This window comes from Limulus polyphemus, unplaced genomic scaffold (genome assembly GCF_000517525.1).
Source record: "Limulus polyphemus unplaced genomic scaffold, Limulus_polyphemus-2.1.2 Scaffold27, whole genome shotgun sequence".
NCBI lineage: Eukaryota > Metazoa > Arthropoda > Merostomata > Xiphosura > Limulidae > Limulus > Limulus polyphemus.
The window spans coordinates 75,230-94,303 of NW_013665637.1; the positions used below are offsets into that span (position 1 = coordinate 75,230).

The 19,074-nt window shown below is 33.9% G+C and overlaps 1 protein-coding gene across 2 annotated transcripts in view; it reads right to left on the reverse strand.

Annotated features, from left to right (window-relative positions):
* Window positions 1-1,596: 1,596 nt before the first annotated feature.
* Window positions 1,597-19,074, reverse strand: part of LOC106459304 (cholinesterase-like) — a 68,527-nt gene continuing 51,049 nt past the window's right edge. Inside the window, exons 8-12 of one of the 2 annotated variants that reach the window (XM_022385956.1) lie at window positions 14,950-15,085; window positions 12,633-12,795; window positions 8,905-9,222; window positions 2,821-2,898; window positions 1,597-2,216 (exon numbers count right to left, since the gene is read on the reverse strand). In XM_022385956.1, the coding sequence (XP_022241664.1) occupies window positions 2,123-2,216; window positions 2,821-2,898; window positions 8,905-9,222; window positions 12,633-12,795; window positions 14,950-15,085 (789 nt within the window). In that variant the 3' untranslated portion in view covers window positions 1,597-2,122. Of the gene's footprint in view, window positions 2,217-2,820; window positions 2,899-3,002; window positions 3,265-8,904; window positions 9,223-12,632; window positions 12,796-14,949; window positions 15,086-19,074 lie in introns of those variants that run through there. The other variant, XM_022385960.1, reaches the window with a different exon arrangement.

The following is a 19,074-nucleotide window of genomic DNA, read 5'->3' on the forward strand; positions in this document are numbered from 1 at the left end:
AAATAATTACTGGTTCTGAGTGTAAATTCAAAAGAACTTGTTTACATAATGTGTAAATTACTAAAGCACACTTTTCAATGGAGGAGAGTCATTTTCTGTATCTAACAAAGTCAATATAGAGGTATATCACCGATAAGAAATACAAAGTAAGTTGATCTCTTATCTCTACAAGTAATTCTTAATAGATGTACTATCTAATTTAACATAGTCAAAAAAGTCACACATTCAAAAATAATTTACTTTGTGAAAATATTGTGCATTTTATTTTCTCATTTATTTTAAAAATGAATAATAAATCATCAAGATTCAAACATGTAAAGCAACAGAAACAACCTTGGCAACTACTTTGACTAATTATTTGTATTCCATTTTTGACAAGAAACAAAAACTGATTATATATAAATGTCAAGGATGATAAACTGAACAAATTATGAAAAAAATCATGTAATATATATCTTGCAATATCAAAATTTGCATGAGTTGAGTAATGTTAAAAATGTGATTTAAAATACACACATCAAGTATGATGATATGGAAACAAATTTCAGAATTGCATTTTATGTTAATTTGATACAATGTTATTTCACTAAAATGAATTGCACATTTAAAAAGAAACTGCCTTCCACTCTAACTGGATATACACACACACGCACACACACATATATATATATAATGCATAATCTAGATTTTTGTGCAAATCTTTAAGTATGTAATATGAAAATACAATTTATTGACACAGCTTTAATTAATCTACAACTGTAACACTTAATAGCAGATTTTAATAAAACTTTCCACATTAATAAAAATACTCCCTCTTATCTGGTTAAAAACGTGCAAGTATCAAGATGCCACAATGTTGATGTCTAGTTATTTGTATGGAATGACAACACTTAGCAACTTCTTTGATAGATTGTTTATGCACAGTATTCATGCTGAAATTTAGTTGAATGTATGGCAACTGGCTGTTGTCTTTAGAGTATTCTGGTTGATAATACACCCTCCACAATCCAACATAATACTATAAAGACTGACAACACCATACACACGCTGACCTAAAGATAAAAGGCAGAAGACTTTTAAAACATCGTCTTCTATAATTGTGTTTTTAGAACAGGCAGTTGCCATCCATTCAACTAAATTTCATCATGTTCTAAATTATTAGAAATAGTTACCTTTGATGAGTTATATAAAGGGAACAATAAATGTGTTACAATATCACCATATGGTTAGTCTATGTAATGGAGAGGAAATTAACTGTGAGGACAAAATATCATGTATTTAATCAAGAAATAGCAAATGTACCACAGGGTCACACTATGTACACCTGCAGAAAAAACAACAGTACATGTAATGTGCTGTTACATTATCATAAACAAAAAGACATAATAATATCAACATCTGATTAATAAATTGAAACATTATGTATTGCAATGACCCAATATTTATATTTTGTTTCAGTTTTTAGGAAGAACAAAATATAAGCTGTGTTACAATGGTAAATGTACTTACATCAAGTTTGCCTAAGGAAAGAATAGCACTTAAACCATACTTAGAATAGTTGAGAAATATCTGTGCAGACAACTTTCAAAGAACATTTTCAGTTATCATATGACAGGCCAAGAATTAATTATCAAATTATGCAGTAATGAGAAAGTTTTAAACTGCAGGGAAAGTGACTTTTTTGAAACTATAGAACAATAGATTGAAAAGTTGACACTGTTAATTTTCAGTAAATTACAGTTGAAATATGAGTGCAGTATAAAAGTTCACAACCTCCTTAAAATTATATTTCCTTATCAGATTTATTTATATTAACACTGACAAATGATTCAGACAAATCCAATGTCAATCAATCATTGAGATGAGAACCATGTTATATACATTCTATTGTTTGCTACAGATGATAGGTCTGTATCTGGTACATCCAATTCATACATATATACTTATAAGGATGTTACCTCTACACACACACACACACAAAGAAATTCTATAACAACATGAAAAACATTTGATGATCCTTGTGTACCTTCAGACATCAGAAGTAATCATCAAAAGATCAGTAGGATGATACCACTGCTGATAATTGCATAGGAGCAAAACAGTTATTATGATAAGGTAAAAATCAGACGGCTGTATGTCGATCACAGTTGTTATCAGCCAAGATAGTATTCTTTGGATTATACTTGACATTGTAGTTTTTCTTCATTACCCTGAAACTGAACACAATCAGAGATATAGAAAATATACTAATAGTTTTAAGTTAATTATCAATGTTTTTAACCATAAACACATACACACACAAAAATGTAACATTTAATTTTTTTTTGCCTAGTAGCCTTCTCTGTGAGTAAAGTTGGAATAAAAACAAAAAACATCATACTCATATGGAAATTTAACTGCTTGATTAAAAATATAGAGCTCAGAAATATTTTTACAACACAATGAACTTTTTATCAAGAAATGTAAAAGACAAGGATTGCATATAAATGTATATTGCAAAATAAAATTGAAAAAAGCACTGAATATTTATGTTTTTTCATCAATTCCAAGTTTTAAGCTGTTACAGAAAAATAACAATATATTTTAATGTATGAAGTTTTCATTGTTTTTAAAAAGAAATATATACAAACCATATCATTATACAATAATAATAATAATTACACTATTTACAAGTAAAAGAATAAAGTTAGAGTACATGGTTTGATTTGATAAAAATGCAAACCAGAACAAGTGGATTATATACAATACTAAGTAATCAGATTATAAATTCCTGTAAACATTAAAATGTAGTATAAAAGGCTTCACTAAATCAATACATACTCTATGGCCAGTTCTGAAGGGTAAGGACCTGATGTTTGTGTTGTGCCAATTTCATCATCTTCATTTACGATATGTTTGCTATACAGAAACATATACTTAAGTTTTTAGAGAAGACCAACAGTTTACTTTGATATACAGTTAGAGTTTAAACATAATTTTATTATAATTATTAAATGACCTTAGCATTTTTTCCAAAATCCTAAAACACAAAGCAAGTATACTATTACAGTTTAAATGTTTAAACTCAGGTACACACATACACACATTAAGACAATGCAAGCATTTCAAACATGCATCTAGCTATGATGAAGAATGAGTAATCTAAACCTCTAATCTATGACACTAACATATCTAAGATGAAAATATGAGTAAAACTACAATTCTGAAGGATAAGTGCCTGATGTTTCTCTTGTGGCAATTTCATTATCATCTACAATATGTTTGCTATACAGAAATAAATACTTAAGTTTTTAGAGAAGAACAGCAGTTTACTTTAATATATAGTTATAGTTTAAACTTTCTAATTTACTGACCTTAGCTTTTTCCCCCAAATCCCAAAACAAGTATGTATTATAGTTTAAATGTTTAAAATATGACAGAACATACATTTAACCACGATGAAGAATGAGTAATCTAAATCTCTAAGCTATGACATTAACATATCTAACATGAAGATATGAGTAAAATTACAGATGCTAGTGAAATCTTTTACCTTCTCTATTCACTCTCCAAATCAAAATGTTCATATTGCTAACTTTATGACACACAAATTAATTGATGTATCTTCAGTCACCCTATGACAAAATGACCTTACGTGACAAATCTCTTTTTACTGGCTCTGTATAGATTCCAGTAAGAAGAATATAGGAGTATTTCAACCACAAACTTTGTGTGTTCCATGCTACTGTTGAAGAGGCCTTTTGCTCAATACCAGAGCTCACCATGTTGGCTGGGCTTACAAACTACTGATACACAGGCCATGCTTTGCAAGCATAGGCATTATACACTAAAAGATCTGATACTTCTTAAAAGGCTGATATGAATAGCATTTTAGCTGAGGCTTCAAGTGTTGTAAGCCCAGCCAACCATGGACATCTGCAGAAGTTATTCCAGAGGGGCAAAGTCAAAATCAAGGGACAATGGACCCGCCTTCAAAATTTTGACATTACAGGCAAGAGAATAGGCAAGTTCTCACAATCAGAATGGATAGGTTTAATATTTGTAAGATTAGCTTAAGCCATACTGCATAGTTGTAAATTTTGGTTGAGCCCAACCATGCTATCTCATGGAATGTCTGCAAGACTGCATCAGTCTCAATGATGACTTGATGCTGGTATTACCAGCAGATGGCAACAGAGTGACCCTGATCACACTGTGTCAGGGCTCAGGGGAAGTCGGTGTAATAAGTAGTGTGAAATTGTGAAGTGAATAAAAAATGCTTTATGGTGTAGTGTGGCTTAAGTGCATCAGGCTATATGTGGTGGGTCAACTCAAGTCCAAAACCAGGCAGTAATGGGAATGTTTCATCCAGTCTGTGGTAGAAGGAGGATCCCAACCATTTTCATCTCCATATCAGGAACCAGAAGGGAAAAAAAGAACTTCTGTTCTGTTCTGTCATCCTAGGTAGTGCTCATTTGTGCTGAACCTGCACACATCTAACATTGGACCACCTGGAAATCCGAGCAATGGTAGGATGGGGAAAAGCAAACGTGGTGGGTGAAATCCAGTCCAAAACCATGGGATGTCCTGAAGTTTTTGTCTGGTCTGGGGTAGAAGGGGGGCTACCAACCACGTTTGTGAGGATTCGTGTTAGCTGGTTCTGTGCTAATCCAACACCAGACTACCCTGGAACTGACATCCAGACTGTGGTAGGATAGGGGAAAGCCAGCTGGAGGGGTGAACTGTATTTGGTGGTTCATCTTCAGTCCAAAACCAGGCAGCATCTGGAATTTTTCTTCCATTCTACAGTACGAAGAGAGTTCACACCATCAATGCCAACTGAACACCACTGGCCTACTCTACTGAGTGGAATTTGTCACACTCAGAAGAAAGCAGGAGCAAGGTGAGATGGTCTGATGATGAAGATAATGCAAGATGAAAGTATGTGGAGTAGTCCACATGCAAGCCTGCACAATCTCCTCCTATGGATAATGGAAGTGAGCAGTCAGAGAGAGAAAGAAATTATTGAATTTGGTAAGAGAAGTCAAAGAGAATCTCCATCCAAAGAAGTATATGCTAGATGAATGAGTCTTAGCCAACCTGTGAGAGTAATGGGAAAAAGATCCAGGGTAGAAGAAGAGCTGCAAGGGATAAACAGATGGGAGCAGGAGTCACAAAAAAAAGCAGTGTAGTCCAAATAACAGCAAACTGCTAGATGGGACAGTAAAGATGATCAGGATTAAAATGAAAATATGGATGAGCAATGGATGAAAGGAAGATTTGGTGAACACTGTCCCCCTCATGAGCTACAGATGTTTGGGGACAAAGGTACAGAGAAAAATTGGAAAGTATTCAAATGTGCTGCACCGTGGTCATCACTGGTCAAAAGTGATAACCCTTGGTCAAACAGCCAAGTGAAAAATTCAGATAAGTGGGGAAAGAGTTTTGGAAAGGGGAGAAGCCACGATGCAGAAACCAGCTATAGAAAATGTGCCATTTATGTTGATATACAAGGAGGGAGGAAAAACAAATGGAATGAGAAGGAAGACTATACATGAAGAGAAACTGGAGAATCTCACAAGGGACTGAACAAAACCCATGTGTGAAGATGGAGTATAGATATAGCTGGGTGTAAGAGGGAAGAACATGGTTGAAGGAGGAGGGATCATGACAAAGGTAGAGGAAGGGCTGAAAGGACTGTAGAAGGTTCAATACAGGAAACAATGGGTGAGCCAGCCAACGGAATGATCAGGAGGACTCAACATGGAATGGTCTGAATAAGGGAAAGCACACAAGGAAGAAGATGAATAGGAGGGTATGCATAAAGAACGAGGTTGGACCAGTCCTGACTGAACACATCCAAAGCCAGAGCTGCAGAATGAGGAACAGGAGAAGTTTGGTGTTGGGATAAGTGGCAAAAGCATACAAAAGAGGAGTACCAAGTTGAGAACATAGCCACTTGAATACCAGAGGATCAAGGGACCACTTTATTGATAGAATCTTGTCAAGTCGTGAGAGATGATTGGCGACAAGATTCAGGGCACCCTTGATATGACAAGCAATAAGGTGTATGTACTTGTAATGAATGAGCCTTGTGAGAGTCAAGAAAGGGCAACTTAGCCTGATGGTAGGCCAAAGCATGTGCGTCTGACAAATAAAGAGGACGTGGCATGCTGGCTCCACCACAAAGGTGAGAGAGAAATTGATCTGTGTGGACCTGAATATTGGAAGAATGGGAAAAAACAAAATAATCAGTAGCCAGGCCAGAATGGAGCAGGGAAGTGGAAGAATAAAAATACAAAGGAAAAAGGGACAAAAGGTAACAAACCTGAGAAACCATATCAAAAAGGATGAGGCAGACCAATTACAGTGGATTGAGAAGGTGCAGTGAAAGCTGTTGGAGGAAACAAGCTGACACAATCATTGTCCTCTTGAACGGGATCCCTCAGGAAAGGAATATCCATCAATGGGTCAGAAGATGGACCAGCCTGCATGTAGGACTCCAACTCCCGATGCACTATAGCCAACACCTCCTCAACAGACAGTAGTGGTAGTAATCTTATGGATCCACACCAAATGAAGTAGCAGTACCATGGACTTGTGAGTTAATAATGTGGAAAGGAAGGAAAAAATAATCAAAAGCCTTCCACAAACTAAGTAAAGACAACAGAAATAAATGTTTCATAAAGTGAAGCAGTAACCACTGGAACAAGTGAAAAAAAATGACATGTATACATATGCAAGTGCCAAATCGAGAGTTGATAATTGTACAATCAGTATAGAGGGAGTCAGCTGTGCTAGGAGGATGTGTCACACTCCTATTAGTGGAGGGTTGTTGCATGCTCATTTGCATGTTACAGCAAGGCAATAGCATGCGGAAAATCGTGAGTTTGGGTGGGAACCTCAAGGTTAATGGTGAGCAAAATATTGTGCATATAGAAGGCAGCACAAAATCAAGGAAAGCTAATATGTGGAAGTAAGGTACTGTATGGGAAAGCTGTAATTAATAATTAGACTTAAGTGATCCTGTAGTTTACTAGTCATGACAACAATTGATACCCCTGATGATAGAAAATTAGCAGCAAAAACATAGGATAAAAACACTACAGTTAGTGTATATTAATTAGAATAATTTTTAAAATTAGTTTCTTATTAATAATTAGCATTGCCATAGGAAGCAATTTTGGGGTGTTCAGGTGAAACAATGTGACACAGGATGTGTGCAAAGCACACTACTGGCATGCAAAACATGCCCCACAGAAAAAGTTTTAAAATTTAATACTATGAGATATTAAGCCATTTTAACTATAAATACTGCATGTACACAATTTAATGTATTGAATTAAAAGAAGCAAATTTTAAATTCCTACAGCCCTGATTAGACTTAGATGATTGTACTGGTTTTGATTATGACAATGATCTATATTCAATTGCCAAAACCATATCACAAGTACTTAAAACTACTAGACATCAGCAAAGGGTAACTTTTAACAGATATCAATTAAACGTCTATAAAAGCAACTGAGTAATAAAACAAATTTTTTAGAACTAAGTTTTATCTATTTCTAGCAAGTGAATTATATTTAACTCTTTAAAAAAATTAAGTTTTTAGTATTCATAATAGAAAAGCTAGATTATGTATCAATGTCATTACTAAGAAAGTGATGAAGAAACAAACCCAAAATAAGTTAGATGGTTGTTACTTTGTTTTTGTGATAAATATTAATCTATACATTAAAGTTAACTAGCTAAAGTCACAAATACATGTAATATTTATGACAGTAAAAAAAAAAGTGACATAACAAAAAGTTTAAAAATAACCAGGAGCTAATTTTTATATTAATAAATTAATATTTCAAGTACAGTTTTATCAAACAATTTCTCAGTTCCTTTTTTTTTTTACTTAGATGACAGTTAAGGTAAGAGTAAAAACAAAGTTGCTAAATGTATACAATTCTTCATCAGGGTGCATACAAAAACACCATTACCACACAGACTGTGTAGAAAAAAAAGATATTAGAGCAAAGAGTGTGTGTGGAGCTAAAATATAATCCTGGGTAGGCTTTTAAATAAAAAACAAAAATAAGCAGACACAAAAAAATATGAAAGGCAAATACCATTATGGTAAGCAAAAAGAAACAAAGAAGCAAAAACCATGAAAACTAAACCAAATCTGAATCCTTAGGCCTTTTTGTTCCTCAGAGAAGCCTGTAATGTGGCAATAAAAAGTAGATCAGATACATCATTTAAAAAGTGGCAATGATACTTTTTCTTCATAACCTCAATTGTTCATTAAATGATTATACATTCAAACTCAGTTTCATAATCTAATCATAATTAAGTAAATTCTAGCAGTGTATACACTGTATAATTACACTGAACTTATATTTCAAAAGATAGTTCCTGCTGTATTTTTTATGTTAATGACAAAAAACTACAAAACAACGAATTGTTACAGTTAACATGGAAAACAATTCTTTTCAACTATAAACAATATTTTGATAATTAATAATATAACAGAAAGTGCTGCATTAAAAGTCTACAATTTCTTTTAATATCAAACCACTGATAAGAAAAAACTAACTTAAACATAACAATTAATAATAATGTGAACAGTATAAAGAAAAATTATAAGAAAACAAAAGTTAAATGATTAAAGTAAATTTCTGAACCAACATGTTTGTTGACATAACAGAGTGTGAGTTATACAAAAAAATTGATTATACTAAAACAGCACCTGTAGTTACAAGTTGAAAGTGTTGTTAAAACATTTGAAATTAACTATCTAATTATCAGTATCTAAAACACCAAGAATAAAATTAAAACGTTTAAGATTACCCATTGTTGGTAACCAAAGAACACGAAAACATAAAAAAACACAAAGTTTCACTACTAATATGAAGATCCTGGTCATTAGGAAGATACCTTTTAGCTCTACAGTAGAGACAACAACAAAGTAGGGTCAATATCAGGAATAGCCCTACAGCTCCTACAACTCCCCAGAGGGCAGCACTATAGATACGAAGCTCTTCTTCATATGGTTGAAAAGTTGGTGGCCATGTAGGAAGAATCTTTTCAATAACAGAAGGGATATATTCATTCCAAAACTGTGATTGCTTCTGCCTGTAGTCCTTCATCATCACACTAGTCAAATTAGTTGTATTTACAGACAAGTAACACAGGTTCTTTAATGTCATAGGCTCCCAAGGTGAAATAGTATTGAAATATGTTGGTGTTGGTTTTCTATCAAATATAACAAACACACACATGTATATATATACACACACAACTTAAATAAATGATAAGAACTTATACTATTGTATATATTGAAGAGTTTGAACTTGACCACTTTCAGAAAGAAATTTTGATTTGAAAATACTTGTCAGTCAGAATAAAAATTAAGTAATAAATGTATCTTTAAATATGGTCAAAATTTACTCATGAACGTTTACAAAAGCAAAATACCTTATCCTCATCATCAGTATTGCTAGCACAGATTTGATAAGGAATCGCTGAAACCTTCAAAATCATTTTCAACAAGAACTTTTACATGTTTCTTCTATACCCACATATCTAATGCTGATATATATATATATATATATAGACATTTTCATTATTGGAAATAATTATAAAAAATTCTCAGGTGATACACATACAGGAGTCCAAACAATGATTAACAGTTACTAAATGGTGAATTTATTAATTGTTCAGAGCATTATCACAAAAATACAAAAGTGAAAGATGTACAAAGCACTAGTAAACTTTACCAGAATCCTTAGCTTTACACAAAGCATTACACTTTGTTTTCATAATGCCATAAAGGTTAAAAATGTACAATTATGAAATATTTGTTACAAGTGTCCCATATTTCTTCCCGAAATCCAACCAAGTAACTTGGTTGACTTATGACCTTCTTAGTTTTAACATAAGACCAAACAGTCTAAACAGTCTTCATGTCAGGACTTTGTGCAGACCAAACTATGGTTGTAAGTGTTCCACTGACATCTTTATTATCAAGCTATTGTTTCACTACATTTACCATATGCTTGCTGGAAGATGAATCCATACCTCATGAGTCTTGTTCATGAGAGAATGGCATGATTGATCAAATATTTCCTGCACTTACAGCAGTTAGAGTGCCATCAATTTTATGTAAATTACTGACATCAATAACTGAAATGTAGCCTCAAACTAGTGCTGATCCCCCACCATGCTTTACTGTAGATGTTGCAAGTTGAATATGATACTGTTCTACTTTCTGCCATCAAATAAACTACTGTTGATTGTTGCCAAACAATTTGAATTTGGGTCCATCTGTAAAGAGCAATATAATAAAAACATCATTCTCCAGCTTTTCTCATCCTATTGTTTGAAGTTTGATGCTCAATTCAATCTCTTTCTTTGATTAGCTCTCCTAAGCAGTGGTTTCTGATCAGTTATAGATCCAATAAGACCACTTTGTGGCAAGGTATATCTTACTGCTCTAGAGGTAACATCCACACATGTACTAACAGTGAGGTTGTTGGCAAGATCTCCACTGGATTGTCATACATCACAAAAAGAGTATATCCTGAGTTATTGAACCTCATGTTTGAAGAGTTTGAACTTGACCACTTCTATCATCAGTAATACCAGTTTCTCATATGCTCTTCAGTTTCTGTGCAGGTCTTACTAGAAACCATAAGTACATTCACTACATTGCTACTTGAAAAAGTATGACTGCCTGTACTTTTATAGATATCATGCTGGTATGGCACTTTCTTTTGACATACCAATAAAGAACTGCAAACTTTCCATTAAACTCCCTTAAATTAATTGCATCTACCACATTTGAAAGTACTCTGCTCCAACGGCCAACCACTCTGTTAGAAAAATAATGCTGTTTTAGCTGAAGATGACTCTTACCCTGCCAAAATGTATATTTGTGTTTCCTAGTCTTCCATTATCACCCTTAAATATGAAAAAAAGAGAAAAGAATCAACACTATAAATTCCATTAACAATCTTAACCACCTAGGTCAAATGTCTTCTAATTCTTTGTTCAAGAGCAAACAAGTTAAGATATCCTACCCTATCCTTGTAATGACAACCTTTCCATCTCAGTTATCATCCTAATAGCCCTCTTCTGGATCCTTCCCAAAATACAATGTCCTTACTAAAGTAATAAGCCAAGACTGAAGACAGTATTTCAAATGTGGTGTAACCATTTTAACTATACAATGGTTTTATAATCTCTTTAGACTTGTATTCAAAATTTCTAGATATAGCCTAAAATTGCTTGGATGGCTTATCAACCAAAACATCAAAATATGTTTCTTTCATAACACTGTTAAAGTTATTCCTACTAAAATTATACTCATAATTTAAGTTGTTATGTCTCATATGTATTACCTTGCATGTATTATAACTAAAAGCCATCCGCTATTTATTTGCCCAACTCAACAAATAATACAAATCATTTTGTAATGCATCAGCATCCTCTTCACAGCCAGCAACATTCCAAAACTTTAATGTCATTATTATTGTCCATTACTTCACCAATGCCATTGATGTAAATAAAAAAAATCAAAGGTCCTAATACTGAGGTACCCCACTCATGATATTAATCCAGTTTGACTGAACTCCAATTATAAACTTCTGCTTTCTTCTATCTAGCCAACCTATCCCTTACACCTACAGATATAACTTTTTAAACAGGCCTTTTATGTGGTACCTTGTCACATGCCTTCTGAAAATCCAGATACACCAAATCCACACCCATACCGTCATCTACATAAACAGTGACCACTTCAAAGAATGTCAAAATAGTAGTAATGAAAGACTTTCCCCTCATGAAATCATGCTGACTATTCAACAAAATTTTAAACTTTATTAAATGACTTTGCAAAGAATGTTTAGTCACTTTATATGTTAGGTTGAATGACAGCCAATCACAGTATAAACTATCAACATGTGGCTGTACTCTGGTGCACGAGTTCATTTTCATACAATAGTGGTTAAGTAATCCCATAGTGTTCCCATTTCATAGCCACTTTATTCAGTACTTCAAAAATTATTTCCAATATTGTATATATAATGCACATACTACTAGCACTTAGCTTTGTAAACCTGTTAACTAGGTAAGAGATCTTAACCTATCCTTGTATAACAACCTTTCCATTACAGGTATCATCCTGTTAGCCTTCCTCTGAACCATTTCCAACAACTCAGTTCACCAAGGTTGTTAAACCCTTTAATAGGTTTAATTATTATCACTTAAACTTACTGTTTTCGTGGCTAGCTAAAAAGCTCACCATCATTATTAATCAGTGCAGGAAGCAAAATATCTATATTTCACTTTGCAAATTTCAATTTATGGGTACACAAAATTATTGATAAAATTTCTATATCCAGGTTTCCACATGGTGAGAGCTATGCAACATGACACTCTTGCATTTTCAACTTGATGAAACCTGCTTAGATCAAATGCTGACTGTGGATATAACCAGTGGTTATGAAGAACATAAAAAAATATTTTTAGAGAAAGCCTATGCAACTAAAATAATATGTAGCAGAAAAATACATTGTGAACATCATTCACACTGATTAGATAACTTTCCCATAATTCCAATCAAGAATTTATTTTAAAATTTATAGTTTCAATAGCACATATACCCATCTCTAGCAAAGTTGGCCCATGCTTCCATAAAAAATCGACTCATATTACGATCAGCTTGTGTCCACTTAGCTTCTGATAACTTTAAAGAACTGGGGTAGAAGTTGTAATCCATAAATGGAGCACCAGTAATCAGCAGATACTCTGTGTCATGGGGCACACCTGTAATTTAAGAATGTAAAATAATATATACTCAGTGTCATAACATCTGAAAACAGTACCATGAAAAGAAAAAGCATTTGTTTAAACAGTGATATGAAATATTAAGTAAACTTTTCAATGAACAGCAAAATTCTATACAGTCAGCCTTGAGTTCCATCAAAACTGTAAAGCTCATACTATCTATTTACAATATATAAAATGATAAAAACTTTATAACCCGAGTGCTTTCGAAAGGTGGACCTTTCTTCTTCAGGGGTAAACTGGAAATGGTGGTATAACTGAATAAGTGATATATAAAGGGAGTTCAGTAACGTCATAAAGGCACATGGACTTCCAGGAAGTTTTTCTGTATATATATTTCAGTGTACTGTTGTTAAGTGTGTCTCATTTCCAGTGCAACTGGGCTGGAAATAAGAGCATTATGTAAAAATGTGATAGAGATGTTTTGCTTTACAAATGGTCAAGAAAAACTATACTTAAATGTTGTTAAAGTAAAATAAAGGTGACACATGGAGAATGACTGAAAAAGAAATGTCAAGAAGATCATTTTATAAAGACAGGCATGGAAAATTATCACAAATAAATATTAAGTACCAGGAAAGTTTGGGGTAAATATTGAGAGTTCACACTACATGAAAAAAATAACTAAATAAAAATTATTTTTCTGATAGAGAACAAACCAATGATCAGAGATCATTAATTGCAGGATCTATATTTATTCCACTAGGCCGAACAGTATTTAGATTAGCAATCCAATAAGCTTATTTTATTTCTCTCTCTTCAGATTTAATTTTAAAGTCGATTTCAATGGCAATTAGAGTCACATTGTTAGTAGAATAACTGGGTTGGTTGAAGTGTTGAGCAACAGGGAGATCTTTTTTGGTGTTAATAGAAGACTTATGGTTGTTGAAATGTTTTCTAAGAGTCATTTGGGTATTTCCTACATACTGGTGATTTCATTGTTTACACTTTATAAGGTAAATAGTATTTTGTGTTGTGCAAGTAATTTCCTTAGAAATTTGAAAGTTTCTCTGGTTGTACTTGTCAGAAAAAGAGTCAGTGGTTTTTATGAATTTGCAGGTTTGACAATGAGCTTTTTACGTGCATGATCAAGTATCTTTTAAACTTCATTTTTCCAGAAGGAAACAACAGGAACTTCAGGAAGTATTGGTTTAAGGCAATTGTTCAATTGTGGGAGATGAAAATGTTCTTTCAGAATGCACAAAATGCTCCTGAGGTAATAACAAGAAGAATTCTATTTTGAATTTAGTGTTACTCTGTTTTAGGATGTTTCCCCCTGAGTGTTGTTAGCTTTTTTGATCTGTCTGTCAATTTCAATATCTTGATATCCTCTTTGTAATATAGTTTGATTTAGATCCTTGGTGTGTTTTCTATAGTCTGTTTCATCTGAACATGCTCCATTTAGTGAGGGGGTGAAGATACTGTGGTCTGTCTGTAGGTTTTTTGTACAAGTAAGTGTGTGAAATTCTATTCTTTAAAAAGACACTAATGTCAAGAGAGCTATTTTGGGTAGGACTCTTGTTGAACCTACATGTTTTTCTGAAAGCATAAACATATAGAATATATAATGTAGAACCTGGTTTATATAATAAAAAAAAGATTATATTTAAACCAAATAATTCAGCTTATGCCTTTATCAACAGTTATGGCATATCATACAAATACCATCTTTTTTTTTGTAAACATGGTTTCAATCTTCCAGCCTACCCTACAAAGTTTAAAAACTGATAATGTAGAATTTTTTCTATGCACTACTCAAATTTCCAAACATTCTCTTCTACATATAAGTAAAGTAGCTTTGATACAATAATACTAACATTCATAAGTCAGATCTTTCCCATGCTAACAAAATTATTAAACTATTAAATAGTTAATTGCTTCTTTATAGTAATAAACTTAGAAAGCCATTAAACTGTCATGCCTCTCAATACTGAACTCATATCCCTACCAAACACAGCAATGTGATACTTACAAACCATTCAGAACTCAGCTTCTCCATATATATCATATTGAAGCCAACTTTCTATACTATTTGCAATACATTTTACATCAAATATTAGATATTTGGACTTCCATCTATTTATTGAAATTAGTCTCCTACTAAATGCATTAGTTTTATATTGTTATACTTACCAATCCACTCTGGTCTTAGTTCTTCCAAACCTTCAAAAGTGTAGTTCAGCACATACATATAAGTTTCCACACCCTTCTGTAGCATTAGCTTCAGCATTTTGTCATTTGGAGCTACAAAGAATGAATCTGACAGCAGCTACAATAAAACAACAATTTCAACTTTACCACAGACTAGTAGTTTTATACATAATTTAGTAGAAGAACATCACAAATATTTTTGATAAAAGTTAAAAGAAAATAATTTTTATTATTGTTTTATGATGCAAAAACCATAACTAGAGTCTAAATCAGACTATGTAACAGGATCTGGGGGCTGCATGGGGTCCCTAGTGAGTCCAGGACAGAGTACTGGAAGGAGCCTGGATGTCTCTGTGGGGTGAATTCCCTTGTGGAAAATTATTTTAAGTCATTTAAAAGTGGTCTATACAGTGGCTCCTGACTTTATTTTTTAGTTATTAGGATCAGGGAGTAATGTTGAAAATACACTTCTGTGTTTGAAGATTTATCATTCATAGTATAAAATTTTAGATTTAGATATTTTAGAAAACTATCTGAAAAAAACAATTATTAACGAAAAAAAGAAATAATATGAAAGACTGAAGGTTATGCTTGACAAAATTTCAGATGAGACAATTGCCTTGTCTGCCTCAGTGATAGTTACAGCTTCAAATGCTATTTATTTATGTAATGAGTTGAGTATTGTATTATGAATTCCCATCAAAATTTTTTGAACATTATGTAGCATCCATATAATTAGTCTTCTACACCTTCAAAATAATGAACATCTAATATCAATATAATGTATGAGCAACATGAAATTACAATACTACTAACATTTGCAGTTGTCTAGGTGAAATTCATAAGATTTATATTCAATTAATATGGTTTAAGAAAACAGCATGGGGTGTCACATTTGCAAAATAAACTGTAGGTTTTTAGAAAGAAAGTAAGTGAATAAAACTTAACTATTATTGATAAATTTAAGGAACAGTCACAATTTGCTAACTAATGAGTTCATATATGAAACACACATGAATTTTGAAGACAGCCTTTAATGTATTAACTGTAAATTTTCATTCACTTGCTACTTTTTGCAGTACAAAAAATATATGTGCTTTACTTTATTAGGGAAATTTATAAAGTTAAGATTTTTTTACCTAGGTTCATCCATCATGAGGCAAACAAAATGAAAGGGTGGGAGGTGGTGGAAGAGAGGAAAATATCTGTCTGAAATAAATTTTCAGGTAAGAAAAATGTTAACTTCAAAAACTTTACTTTACTCTCTGCACCACCAAGAGCTAGAAGGTGGAGGGGCCAGTACTGATCAATTACAATGTTGAGTCCCTTCCTGAAATAGTAAAAGAAAAGAAAAGCTCATAGAGTGTGACTTCCATGAGACAGGGAGTTACTTAGTGGAACAGCAGCTAGTTGGAAACTGTATCCTTCCCAAGCACGAAATACTCCCTGCCCAGTGGGTTTCTAATGTTAAGCTACTGTGATAGTACAGCCAAGGGTATGAGGAAAAATCTAGTGATGGTGGTTATATATCATCAAGGTGGGTAGAACATTATGATGTATAGTGTGGCTAGGGCTTTTGAATATTCCTTCTTGGTCAAATACTTACTTGAAGCATATACTATAATGACAGCTAGGCGGAGGGAGGAGGAGCACTTAACTACATCCTGAGGCAAATCCAAGCTCCATCCAGTTGGACATATCCATCAGGAATTGCTTGTTAAATATTGTAACAGGATGTTTTATACTACACTTCTAGTGAATACTCCAGCTCTACATCTCAAATGAGGAGTGGTCAAAATGAGTATCTTACTGCAGGGAAGGTACCACTCACAGAGGAAACTTTCCACATCAACTTTCCAAGCAGCTTGGGACTGGGGAGGTAAGGGTTCTTCTGTGATCTACTAGAAGAATGGGGGGCAAGCAATTTGCTTGGGGGGAGAATACCCACCTAGAGACAGTGCAATGGGTTATCACAACTACAGACAGCAAGCCTGAGTCAGGTGTGATGTATGTTTTTTCTTTTAGTAAAAGGTGCAGAAATGACATGGTCAATTAGATGGATAAACCACCAAAGCAGTCTTGCAGATAATCCCATCTCAGTATTGAGCACTGAGGAGGGGCAGAAGGGCTTAACACTTTCTGTACTCCCCCCACCATTCAAATCAAATTTTGGATAAGCATTCCCTGTGAGGCAATCCCAGCTACTAGGATCTGATAACACTAAACCTAGTTAATGTAATGTTTATTTCCACATAATATGTGGATGTTTGGTTTAGGAATTTCTTTTTTCCTCTTTAGTATGTTTAACCTCTTTTTTTGTAGATATGTACAAAAAGTTCAGTACACACTCATAGAGAATATACAAAACAGAGGAGCTAGAAATTAAAATCAATAGGCAAAAACTACCATATGAGTACCTCTAAGTAAACTGAAGAATTGTGGCTGGAGGGAGGTGAAACTGCCCAGTGATGAAAATAATGTTAGATCAATGTGTTATGTGAAGTCTACATACCAGCCTACAAGATCTCCACCAATGGTCAGCATCAAAAGGAGGCAAGAGACTGTGATATGCCAAATCTGATTGGAGGTGACAAGAAAAAGCATTCGATCAGATTCACCCAAAGAAGAATTTACTATACAGACAAAACCAAGTGGTTAAAACTAGAGGAGGAGGTAGCAATGGGAAAACAGGTAAAAGAGGAGTACATGAAAAGGTGCAATCTGAGTGGGATAACAATGGACAGTCTTAACTGGACATAAAAGATAATCAGGAATGGAATGATCACATAATGAGGAAATAAAAAAGAGAGAGAGTATGATTTGGTTGTGATTAACCACAAACTACACAATGGGCTATTTGTGCTCTGCCCACTACAGGTATCAAAATTTGAATTCTTACCACTGAGTTACTGGGGCTAGGAGAGAGTGATGTGGGAAATTCAACTGATCACCCACCCAGGCAGATCACGTCTTTGGAAGAAAGAAGCAATCAGGGAACAATTCAACCAGTCTTTACAATATGGAGAACAGAAAGCAATGAAGACATGAATGTACAAATAATAATGATCACAGTCAAAAAGAAGGAGAAAAGAGCTAAAAGAAAAGGAATAGTAAAAGGCAAAAAGATATGGAGAATGCTCCTCAGTAACTGGCAATCATTGAAACAGATGGGCTGATGTCAAAATCAAGAGAAAGTATAAGTCCCAAAAGCAGCTGTCTTTCTGGTGGTTGATTGAAGAAACAAAGGTAGAAGTTTCAGAATGGATTATCATAAAACCCAACAACCATGACCAAAGATATGGGTAAGCCTGAAAAGGTGCAGACATCTCCAGAGTGCTGATAAGCAGAGATCACTCTTCAGAAGACCAGACCCCAGAGAGATTGGTTGTGTCAAGAACTGACCCTAAGGGAAAAGGAAGGCATCATTGTAAAGATGCAAGTTGGGTAGCTGAACCATCCCAGGTCATGTTGGAGAGACCGAACAAGTGGGAAGCAAAGATGAATGGAGAGGTACAAGGGAAAGCTGTGCTACAGATCCTCCATGATAGAAAAGTGAAAAGCCTTCAATACCAAGATCTTCATAATGTGATGATACAAGGAAAATAGATGAGCCTGCCCTGTACAAGAATGAAAAAATTCCCAGGAAATGTCAAAGACACAGGGAATCTGAGAGAAGATAACAGGTGATAGGATGAACAGAAAAAGGAATGGAGTAAAAAAAGTAAGGACAAACCTTATGAAAAAATTTGCACAATCTGAGGATCATTAGTGAAGAGAGACTACATGTGTGCAAGGCAATAAAGGCAGGTATCAAAGTATCAGAACCTAGAATTAGCTCCAAGGAAGGGTTATTGCTGAGAGTCTCAATAGCCCACCTTGTGGTAGGGAAACAGAGAGTAAAAGTGATAGAATGAGGAAAAGGAGAAGGGGCTCATGAGGTCAGGTACACAACTGAGGTATCTGTGACTAATAATGCTTGGAGATGACTTGAATGGGTAATGAAGAAAAACTTTAATATAAGTTTAACATAACAGCAAATGTACAATATTTTGTTGCAACTGAGGATGACAAAACTTTGTCAAAACGTTGTACATTTGGTGTTATGTT